This window comes from Opisthocomus hoazin, chromosome 1, assembly GCF_030867145.1.
Source record: "Opisthocomus hoazin isolate bOpiHoa1 chromosome 1, bOpiHoa1.hap1, whole genome shotgun sequence".
In the NCBI taxonomy this organism is placed as follows: domain Eukaryota; kingdom Metazoa; phylum Chordata; class Aves; order Opisthocomiformes; family Opisthocomidae; genus Opisthocomus; species Opisthocomus hoazin.
In genome coordinates, this window is record NC_134414.1 from 91,963,919 (window position 1) to 91,976,010 (window position 12,092).

General features: G+C 39.4%; 1 protein-coding gene across 6 annotated transcripts in view; it reads right to left on the bottom strand.

The window, feature by feature from the left end:
• Positions 1-12,092, bottom strand: part of MAP7D2 (MAP7 domain containing 2) — an 88,012-nt gene that overhangs the window by 7,271 nt on the left and 68,649 nt on the right. For 4 of the 6 annotated variants that reach the window (XM_075429250.1, XM_075429241.1, XM_075429233.1 and 1 more), the window contains 5 exons: positions 11,280-11,428; positions 10,060-10,187; positions 2,055-2,287; positions 1,537-1,663; positions 97-301 (listed from right to left, as the gene is read on the bottom strand). In XM_075429250.1, coding sequence (XP_075285365.1) covers positions 97-301; positions 1,537-1,663; positions 2,055-2,287; positions 10,060-10,187; positions 11,280-11,428 — 842 coding nt within the window. The remainder of the gene's footprint in view (positions 1-96; positions 302-1,536; positions 1,664-2,054; positions 2,288-10,059; positions 10,188-11,279; positions 11,429-12,092) is intronic. The other 2 variants (XM_075429267.1, XM_075429259.1) reach the window with 1 other exon arrangement.

Here is a 12,092-nt window from a genome sequence, read left to right on the forward strand (position 1 = left end):
AGGTAGATTACCAGAGACTATAAAGTATTTATTTATATGTATATATAAACACATATATACGTATATAAAGTTTCACATTTGTGTTTGAGATAGTACCTGTTTCTCAAGTTTGGCTTGGAGCTCTTTTTCTTGCTTTTCTTTTAGCATTTGTTCTTCCTCAGCTCTTCTCCTGGCTTCCTCTTCTGCCTTTTTTCTAGCTGCTGCTTCTTCACGTTTTCTTTCCTCCTCCTTCTTACGAGCCTCTTCCTCTAGACGAAGTCTTTCTTCTTCTGCCTTTCTTTTCTGTTCTTCTCTTTCAAGCCTACAAAAAAAATGTAACAATATATTTAAAAGGTTTCATCTTGTTCAGCGTGAATCCTATTGTACCTATGGCACGCAATCAGCAGTAACTGATAACGTAGGCATTGGTCCACATTTTCACGAAAAATGCCAAGATACAGCAAAGAGGTAGAGCACATGCCCAGAATTCAGGTTGCTACCAAACTTTTAGGCAGTGAAAGTAAGACTGGAATAAATTATTTCCTAGAATTTATAATTTCCCTTCAAAAAAAAAGGTGTCAACGAAAAGAAAACATTTCCATTCTAATTTCAGTTCGAGCTTCAATAATAAACACATCTCTCTTCCCCTGTACTTCACACCCAGAATGCTGGCAGGTATCTACAAACAAGCAAGTACTTTCTTCCTTCATTTCAGCCGATGATAAACAGATCAGGTAAGTAACAGGAAACAAAGATCGCAAAACACAGTGGTACACTAAAAAGAGTGGGTCTAAATTCCACCCTGGCCCACTCAGGGACACCATGCTCCTTTGTCACCACATTCAAGACCTGCTTTGACAACTGATCATTCTTATACTTGTGTATCAGGGATTCAGGAAATATTTCCAAATTCTACCCCCCCATGTTTTCAATAAGAACAAAGTTGAATTTAGACGTGCAGAGTTAGTGATTTACTACTGAGGGCTAGAAGGAAGGGCATGATCTGTTGACACTTGCAACCAGCATCCAACGTGGAGAACAACCTAAAAACTTGGTCCCAGAATAGAGCCAGAATTTCACTGCTTAGACTCAGCAACCTTCATTGTGCCCCCACTCTAAAAGCCCCCAGCTGCCTACAACAGAGTTTGGCAGAGAGATAAGCTTCAGGTTTTAATCCCTTGAATGATACAAGTCAAGGCATATACTACTACTGCAAGACTGTTTCTTCTATGTGAACTAGCTCATTTAAAACTGCCTCAAATACTTCTCTACAACACAAAATACTTCAGGTATGTCCATACTGTGCGTGGACATACCGGAAGTATTTGGATGAGTAATAGTTTCTTCAGGCTTCTTAAAGAGGCCAAATTATTATTTTCTACCTTCACTAGTCACAAAGACCGCAAAAGACACTAATGAATTAGAGGTCCAAACCAAAAGAAATTAACACTTACACGTAAGCTTCCACCTCGATTCTAAAACCACCACAGTTTCAAGCATCTTCAGTGACAGAAGTTAAATTATTAGGTAATAATTTTCACAAATCAACAGAGATACCTCTCCCGTTCTTCTCTTTCCTGTCTCTCCCTTTCTTCTTGTTCTTTTTGCAGGCGGGCCTGTCGTCTTTTTTCAGCTAGAATTTTTGAGGCTTCTTCTGCATCAGTTGTTCCTGCCGTGATCTTCCCTGGGAGAAGACAACCAAGGGTGGAAAGTTAGGCAGGGAACTGAGAGTGTCCAGCACTTCCACACTCACACCGGTGCTAAAATGGGCCTGGTTCACGCTGGCATGACACTTTGTGCTTTTCCAAAGCATACTTCAGCATTTTCAGCAGATAGAATATGGCATGGGTAATGACATCCCTGGATTTCAACACTTCCACATCCTCATTAACAAGTGTTTTTCTTACATGGGCAACCCTGGTGAAAACTATACATTTACTGGTTCTAGTGTGTACCTTTACACGTTCTCACAAACCCATGACTGAGCAGCTTCATAAAAACAACAGTTCATCACTGTTTAAAAGCTTCACGGACCCACAATACACCTTGCAATTTATTCTTGCGGTAAGACTCACCTTCACTGTTTTCAGTCTTTCCTGCAGAAGGCACATGCTTTTCAGAAGCCACCTGGCCTGCCTCATCAGTACGTGCTCCCGGGGATTTTTGCTGACTGACATTTTCTTTCTCCTTGTCTGCTTTCTTTTTAGGAGTTTCCTGGTTGAGATTAGAAGTGGCACGATGCTTCACAGGAGAGGCTGGATATTGTTTGGCATTTTTAGGAGACTGAGGATAAGTCTTTGCAACTGTCCTGATGAGGGAAAACAAAAATCAAAACAGGCCATATGTTACACAGCTTGGAATCAAACTCTACCTTCACCCGTATTGTTCCTCTTGTCTCTGGCTACATAGGAGTCTCAGCTGTTTTGCACACTACTGCATAGAAACCACCTGGATGCAAGCAATCAGAACCCAAAATGCAGAAAACTGGCATGCAAGAGCAAATGATTACGGAAATTCTCATCTAAAAAGACCAAGAATACAGTCTGAGTTGTAGGCAAGAAATATGAAATCTATCAACGACCTAAACCAATTATTTTAATGATGGCCATTTCATAACAATTTTACCAACATTACTATATTCAATAGTCCTTCTCAACATTTAAAGCAAAGCTATGGCTGCTTTCTGTCTGCAGAAATCATAATGAGTTGCAGTGTGCTGCTTTCAGCTGAATACCGCCTTGTAAAACATGGTGTCTGATTTCCCAAAATAGCACAAACTACTGCTACACACAAAGGTGAAGGTGGGTACTAGAATAAGAGTCAGAACTGACCAACCCATTCTACAGTCAGCTCCGCTGTTTCAGTTCATGCTTTAATCAGCACCAACACAACAGACTCAAGGCTCAAAGCTCAGCCCTGGCAACATTTTACACGGCTGCACTGGTGGTGACAGCAACGCACAGCAGCAACGCTGCCGACTGCCCGCATGGCTCCTGCATAGCTTATGTGAAATGACAACCCTGAATTCAGTTCTGGGAAAGTGGAAGGGTAAAGATACTTGATATTCACTAAAAATAGGGGCACATTAAAGAGAATAGATTGCCAGGAAACATAAAACTACATGCAAACACCATTCATTATTTATGTAACACCAGTAACGAGCATTAAATACTTGCAACATTAAGAAAGGCTGGGCTGTGTGACTAAGTAATATGGAAGTAAAGAGATTGCAATCTTAAAATAATGATTTATGTGAGTCCCATTAGAATAAATAATCTTACATTAAGTCAACATTATACATGTAGTTTTAACCTTCCTTGTGGATGTGCAATTATGATATAAACGTATTATCCCTTATCACTTTTTTCATCTACACAATATAGAGTTTCATATACTATAACATGCTTTCTGGACTATATACTCATTCTAGCAGACCACAAGCTTGACAAACATGGACAACGGCTGAAAATTAATGGACTGGAGTGGCAAGTTTTGCCTAGATCTAACTATAGTACTGTGTGGCCAGAGACTATTATAACCCGAACAGCATTTGCATTACAGAGCATACAATAAAAATTAAACATCTTTCAACCCCCGCCCCATTCAAGAATTCAGGAGAAGAAAGGGTTCTTTCCCACCATATTATGCTGCATTTGAAAGAGGCTGAGACACCAGAATACAGGGAGCTCACTCAGAGCTGCCCAGTTTGTGGGGAGGAAAAGACTGCAGAGTATTGCACCACCTGTACTTTCTTACTCCCACTGAAGAGCCATCACAGATTCCAGAAGCCCCTGGGCTGGTAGAACAGTAGCACCCAACTAAATCTGAAGTTCAGCTCAGGTACCCTCTGCCTGCAGGCTCAGGAGCAACCTGTAAGCTCAGGTCCTTGCCCTTGGTCCTTGCCTGAGCTAAGCTGCAGGTACGCCTGTTCCTGGCCTCCTAACCTGCTGATCCTGACCCGATGTCCTGGCTTGTCCTTGGACCTGCCTCATTAAGGCCTTTGCTGGCTGTCATCAGACTCTTGGCTGACCCTGGTCACCATCACCAGACCTGCTCTAGTCAATCCTTATGTCTGCAGTAGGATGGGGTCCTGCGGATGAGGTCCCTGCCCTCATCTGCCATGCTGCCACTCACGGCTCCCAGCTCGCCCTGCCTTGTAGGGAAGCCTCTGCCCCTGCTGCTCGCCCACAGAAACAGGCCTTGGAAGATGTGGGCAGGCAAGTCTGTTTCCAGCTCTTGTAAAACAACAGCAATGGGCGAAGATGATGAGATTGGTTGGTGTTGACCAACTCTGGTTTTAGCACTGTCTTTCATTTTCTCTTTAGGATATAGATGGCTTTCCAGGCCCTCCTAAAGACAAAGGCAGAGATTTCAAAGCCTCACCTACATACATACATCTCGTATGTGCCTCACCATTACAGTCATTTCCAACGGCATTTCATAAAAATATAACATGTAAACAAAAAGCAAACAACCTTTGTTATGCTTCCCTGCAGCAGAAAGGATGCTGCTTGCTAACCAGACACATCTTCAAAGCGTAGTCCCTTCTTGCTGTCTTTGGTTTACATTTCCAACTTTACCACATGCTCCTTGCAATGTTTTTTATTTAACTTGTTGTGACAGGAGGAGCAAAGCAGTTGCATAACTAAGGTTGAGTCATTTTCTGTATTAGCGCACGAGCAATTGTTCTCTAATAAAGACATGACAACCAAATTAAAGAGGTTGGTAGGAAGGAGTCTAATCATGAGAGCTATGTATCTTGCACTGCATAGGAATTAGAGCAGACCGGCTGTACAACTTACCTGCTGGACTAGAAACATGTGCTGAATTTATTATTTAAGTAATGCATCTTTGAACTTTTAGACCTACAGAATGTTTTTCTTAACAGCTCTGTAGCCAGAAGAAAAAGTTAGGCTTTGCTTATTTTAAAGCAACTAAAAGCGAGAAGCCGATAAAAAACAGATTACTGCAAGGACGATAACAATGCAGTGTGAGGAGTGAAAAGCTGAGAAAGCCCATCAAGATTTTTTTTTTTTTTTCAGAAATGTAAAATCACTTTTTGGGTACCAATAGAAAGTATTAAATGAACACTGATTTCACCCTTGTATTTAAAATGTATTATCAATTTAGCGTCTTCAACATTCCTAGACACATGCAGAATTGTTACTGGAAAAACCACTCCTTCTAACAGTATTGAAATGATGCTACTTTTCACCAGAAACAGCCGAACTACATTGTGAAGACAAAAAAGTGGGATCATTAAGGGCAAATGTATAAACACTTGCATAGGGGTCTGCTTAGGTTTAAAAAACATTTTCTTTTTGCCTTGGGAGAAAAGGAAAAGGATGTAATGAAACCCTGGTAAGAATGTGGGAACGCAGAAGTGTGCCTGATGAGGATCAGAGAACTAAGACGACAAACTGCCCAAATCCAAGAAGCGTTAGCATGTTAGCTGCCTGGAAGTCGGCTCGTCTCAGTCACTAGATTTTACAGGGCAACACAGAAGGACAGAAAGCATCTTCTTCCCTCCAGGTGGTCTTCGTTTCCTCACCTAATTGCCCTGTGTTGACGTGGGGGCAGCAGCTTGTAAGAAACCATTCTCATCATGACCCCTACACACACTGCAAGAACCTCTATCAGGTCTGACGACCCACTGATCCTTAAATTACAATAGCTCTTATTTAATTAAAAGGGGGATAACTTATACTGCAGAATAACATCCCAGGAAGACCACAAGAGGGGTTCTGAGCTTACAGTTGCTAAGCATAGAAAATAAAGTACATGAGTCAGAGGTCACATCCAATTTTGTCCGTGAACAGCGTGCTTTCTTGAAAAGCCAGGTACGTGACAGGTCATCGGTTACAGCAGTTCAGAACGCTGACTGTAAATCAGAAATCTGCAGCAATGCCAGAGCTGCGTTATTTTTCATCCTATCTCCCTATTGATTCAACAAAAGCTCTGCTGAATCCAACCAAAGACTTGCATGTTCTCAGGCCTGCTTTCTGTCATTGCTCCGATCACAAGCTATTCCTGCGTTCCGACATTTTTCTCTGCTGTCTATGACATTTTCTCAAAAATAGTTTTCTTTCATTCTTAGTTTTGATCTTTTCCAGCCAGAAGCAAATTCATATGTCATATTTCTGAAAAGAGCACAAACTCAGCATAGGTCTAGAGAAGTGTTATTTTGATAGCTGCATTATTACAGATATTTTCAAAACTTGAATTGGCCCATTCTCTAGCTAGCTACTGAAAAAATCCCTCAAAACAGTCTTGATCCAACGTTCTACCCATTGTTTTAATCTTTCCAAGGCAAAACAAAGATCAAGAGTAGTAAATGTAGCACATATCAAATAACATCTAAAAGTAGGTCACCGCAGGACATACGAGCTACTTCTGTGAGAAATTTACCACACGCAGACACCTTTCTAATAGGTCATTTCTAAAAATTTTTAAAAGTTTGGGCTTTTTTGTACTACTGTAGGTTCATATTTCATTGGTATTCTGTAACTCGATTGAGCACGTGCATTTCTGACATCAAGATGCGTGCCAACAGCTGCAGTGGGATGTCTCCCAAAAGACCCACCAAGTTACAGGTTCCGTTAGTGAGCCTGCAAACAAAGGACAGGGACACAGACCGGGAACTGGAACTGAACCAAGAACCACCACCCGCCAGCAGCGCTGCGGCCCCTTCTCCCTTCCTCTTCATCATATGAGGTAATGCTTCGGCAAAATAATGTAACTCCGAGGCTTGTTGGAGCTTTCCATTTTTATTCACTGGCTTATGCTACGGCTTATCTGAAGATAATTCAAACTAAATCCTACTCCCTTGATTCAGTCAGGTCCCACTGATTTCAAAAGGACTCTTCACCCAAAGGCATGTGAAGGACACGGGCTTTATTGCTTTGCCGATCCATAAGTTGGGACACTTACCTATTCTCTGAGGAATACTGCAAGAATAAACCAACTAATGTATAGATCTTTGAAGATGAAGCATCAAAAATAAATTACCAAAAAACCTGGTATTATTGATCTTATGGAAGCTCTGAAGAACAGGAGCACTTTACACTATCAGTATCCAATAGCAATTGTAAAAATAAAAGATAATTTCTTAATTATCCCAGCCCTCTAATCCATTAACTTTCATCTTTGTCAACTGATCCACAGTGGATTCAAAGCAATAGTTTTGGGTTTCTTTCTTGTGTGACATTTCTTGATATATTTACTTTTTCAAATATCTTCAAGCTTTGAACTCCTTCCTTGCTTCTAATTATTGCTCAACATATTGGTTTTTCCCCTTTTTTCCTTTTTAGCTCCATATTTGTTCACTCATTTTTGCCTTGGACGTTATCTTTTGGGCTGATCTTTTATGCTTTCTCAGTAAAATCTGCAACTTCAAACACTTGTATTTTTAAAGGTAATTATACTGCAAATCTATTTTGCCATCAATCACTGTCTCTCTTTAGGTTGAAGTTTTATTGTCTTGTTTGAGCCTGTTTCAGCTACTTTACCATGATAAAAAGAGTTTTTTAATTAATAAATAATGAAATAACATATAAACAAAACAAGCAACTACCAGTCACAAACCAAGGTGACGATTGTGAAGAACTAAGAACTAGAACAGGATCAAGAAAACCTGAATATCAAGTCACATACTTTTAAGAAGAAAAATGCATGCAACCAATTATCATCTAAATCACTGGCCATACTTGATTCTTTCCTCAAGACCTTTCAAAAAAAAAAAGGATCACTAACTACTAATGTTGTACAATACATATTCTTATTTCATCCAGGGTATTTTTTTGGCCATGTAGCGTGCTGGAAGGAGAAAGATTAAACTTGTAAAAGATTTTCAGGTTTGCAAGTAGAACGAGTAATTTGTTTACATATTTAGTCACATTAAAATTATACTTAAGTTCCAAAGTTAATTCTAAATGAAAAGGTAAGATTATACAGTCTAAAGGAAGGTTCCAAAAGCCTGTCTGCCTACATTTAAATCCACTGACCAGCTAGATCATAAGCTGGCATTTGAGTTTTATGAAGAAATGTGTATCTTTATATAATAATATAGTATGGTGGCCAGGACACCTTTTATTTTATTTCAAATTTCTGAGGGGAAGTTTCTAGAGTGCTGAAGCAGAACTGTCTTTCTGCAATCAGTAATAAACATGGATTTAAACTATTTACTGTATTTCTCATAAGCTCAAGGAGGGAGTTCTAATTGGGCCATGTTAAGATTAAATGCTCAGTAATACATTTGTAGCAGTGGTCAGAATCAGATTCTCTTGAGGAAGGAAAGGGAGAAAAAAAGAAAACTACTGTGGCTCACAATCACAGAGAAACCCATCAGCAGGCTTCTTAATTCCTCCATACAGCATGTGCTTATTCCTCTAAAAACAGTAGTTTATATTCCTTATAGGCGTGAAAATATTTTACTATAAAAAGGTTCCCATAATTTGCACCTCTGGGAAAAAAGTCTCCATCTTTGCCCAACCTTTTATGGAAATTAGCACTACAAATTAAGACTGGACACGCTTTTTTCATAAAGCACTAAACATCTGTTTGCTTCACACAATCTTCCCCCCCCAGATGTCTCTACAATGAGCTATACCAAACTTTTCAATGCCTGCCCATCAAGGAGTCCGTCACTCTCAGCAATCCCTTTCCCTCCAATCATTTTGCTTAACTAAATATGTCTCTTGGTATGTCTCCTGTACTGCCCGAGTGAACTGAAAGACACATTCTGAACAGGGAATATCAATACTTACAGAATAATACAAATTTTTATAGTTCATGCTTTTCTCCGTACATTCTGGAATGCCACTAGACAACAATTAGCTCAAAATTGTAATAAAAAAGCTGACTGTCATTAACATTTCTTATGATTCCATTCTTCAGAATAGTTCAGAATCTGACGACATTATACATATAACATTGAAAGTTTAAGAATTTGTGGCCCTGTAACACAAACAAGAATTGCAGTTTCCCAGTTGCATGCAAGGGGATGTCTAAAACAGAAAGAATGCCCAGAGTCAGATGGCTTTCCATGCTTTGTCTAATGCCAGATTAACACACAAAATCATCGTCCATTACAGGGCTATGCACTCAGAGATGAAACAGAAAAAGGAACACCAACCAGCTCCTTTGTGAAGCGAAAGAAATTTATCAAAAAAGGGATCATCAAGACCGGTTCAGAATATAGGCATGTTCAGATTAAAAAAAAAAAAAAAAATCAGACAAAAAGAGTTAATTTTTCAAGACTGAAGGAGGATCCATGAACAGGGTCTAGGGGAAAAAACAACCCAAAACAAAACAAAAAATCAGACAACTACTGTAGACCATGACTACTTCAGCATACTTCTGCATTTGAGCCAGACTTAATATCCTATTCTAAGAAAGCTGAAAACACATTTGTTTAGAATTGTGAGCTGTAACCTGTGGTACATGAACTACAGCTTTGAGTGTCTGCAAAAGACAGTTAAGAAAAGCAAGTCAATTGCTAATAAGCCTGGATATGCTAAAGGTCCACAACTCTCCACAAAAAAAACAAACAAACAAAAAAACCAGCAACAAAAAGCAACAAACCCACAGAGGTCTGCAAATAAACAAGGATTAAAACTGATGGTTTAGATAATGCATAGTTAAGTATATTTATGGAACCAGATGGTTATGCCAGCAATAGGAAATGCGTATTTTAAATGCTGGAATTTCTAGTTAGTATTCATGTTCTGTGCATTTCTTCACATTAGGCAGAGGTTCTTCAAAACCAAATAAAACAAAAGCATGTTTAAAAATAAATGTTTAGAAAATTTCACATGAATTATGAAATGCATTGTGATAGTTTCAAAACACTGAGAAAAGGCAGAGAAGTGTCTCTAGTGACTACTAACACAATCTTACCTATGTTATCTGTTCATCTACATCTCCCTCTCCTTCTCTCCCTATCTGTATATGTGTGTATGTATAACTAAAATTAACTAGATTTTATACAATACTTCAAAGGAAGTTCCTCAATAATCTACGTCTCCTTCATAGCTAACAAGAAGCTCACAGCATATTAGACCACCAATAAGAAGGGCATACTTAGGTGTTGCAGGTGACGCAGATCTTCTGGACAGGGCAGCAGGAGAATCAGACCTTCTTAGAGGAGATCCCATACCAGATGACGAACCAGGTGTTGCGGCTCGCTTCTCTTTCTTGATCTTCTCAGTCTAGAAGCATAGTTCATTTTAGTTTCCATAATTAGCTCCAACACATCAAAAATATATTTGATTGTTTTATTAACAAGATGGCATATAAACAGATTTGTGTAACATACATTTAAGATAAAAGTTTTTTAAACGGGAGCTCACAACTGAGGTGCAATAGTTTTTTATTTTACATAGACACAACCCCCCTGCCCCCCGTGTCTTCCATGGACATAGTATACAAGTTGCAGGTAAATAAGACCACATCAGAGCCTCTCCAAGAGGTCTTTGGGAGGGGTAGCAGCACTGGGTGGAGTTTTCAAAATCACGTACATGCTCCTGCAGCACCTCTTAGACATGGTCAGTAGAGCACCCAGACATCTCGCAGAAATGCTGCTGGACGTAACTCTGTGAATCGCACACTACACAAAATCTTTAGCTCCCACCTTTGGTCCTCTCACATCTAATTTAGACGGCATGAATTCCTTTACTATTAACTAGTACAACACACAGGACCTTTACATTTTACAAAATTTTACAGCCCTAGCAAAAGTTTTTTAAAACATGTCTTGCATTGCATAGAGTCAGTGAAGGTGCATGACTTGCCTTTGCTTTTCTGGAAACTACAGTGGATCAATAATGCACCTTTTAGCAAACAGCATTAAAAATGTCCACAGAAAGAGTTAAGCGATTGGCATAAAACAGAGGCATTGCCAACACACTTGGCAAGTTTCCGAAGTATGTGAATCTTGCTAATTAACCAGCAAGACTGGATAGTCATACTCAGTAGAGAGATCCTATTTGTCATCCCCGTTCCCAGAAGTTATAGGCAAGTCCAGAAACACACACTTCAGTGCCAGAAATCTCAGCTCCCTGAAAATAAAGGTGTTGCTGCTCCAAATACCAGCACTCAACACTGATTCCCAGGAGGTGGAAGATACCAGGATGCTGCTAAACAGGAGCACGAAAGCAACGGGTGCATGCAAGGCTTGCTATCTTACTGCTGCTTCTTACAACAGGGGTAGCACTTTATTTTTATGAATGTAAAGGGAAAGGTAACAACCAGAAGCTGCATCAGTTTACCCAGAAGTGAAATCAAAACCATTGCAAACCCACCTGAGTAACTTCAGCTGCAGCCGCCCCTTTCATGGCATCTGAAGTGGAGGGTGAAGTTGCCTTCTTTCTGTCGGTGCTTCGGGTGGGGGAAGGCTTGTAGGGAGATTTAAGAGGACTACCTGGTGCTATACGAGGACAGATATGGAATACTAAAGAGTTATAGCACAATAGCAAGAGCAAAAGGGAGCACAGACAGAGGAAGTAAAGGAGAGGAGAAAACAGCATACTTTTATGTTATAATGTTCAAAGGTAGTTTTCAAGGTTTTGAAAAACTGTTTCAAAAGATGACATTATATAACACATTCAACACGGTCCCATGTTTACTAAAAATGCCTCAACCGAAAATAACATTTTATAGGATTTTTTTTAATTAATTATCTCTAAAATATCGCTCTCTTACTCATATACCTTTTGAGTCACCTGACTATGACTGCAATTCTTTGCTCTTCTGAAAAGTCCAGCTTCCTTTGCATATGATAAAGGATAATCAAACAATTTCTAGTTAGGTGACTTCTGAACAAATACTGCAGAACAGGAAAGGTGACAGAAGAGTAGGGAATTTTTTTTTTTTTTTTAAATAAGCCTAAACATGGCAAAGGCTTCCAAATACCTTAATTGCTTTTCAAAATAATACTTAATTAAAAAAAAACCCCACAGCCTCAAACCTAAAAAAAAAAAGTGCTGCTGTAGGTATTTCAGTTATTGTTATTTGTGGTAGACATCAGTTTGAGTGCAACACATGCATTACAGCTTACAGGGTAACTCTTTCTGGGTATTTTTTTTTTATTTGCAATATGAACAGGATTTTTTAAA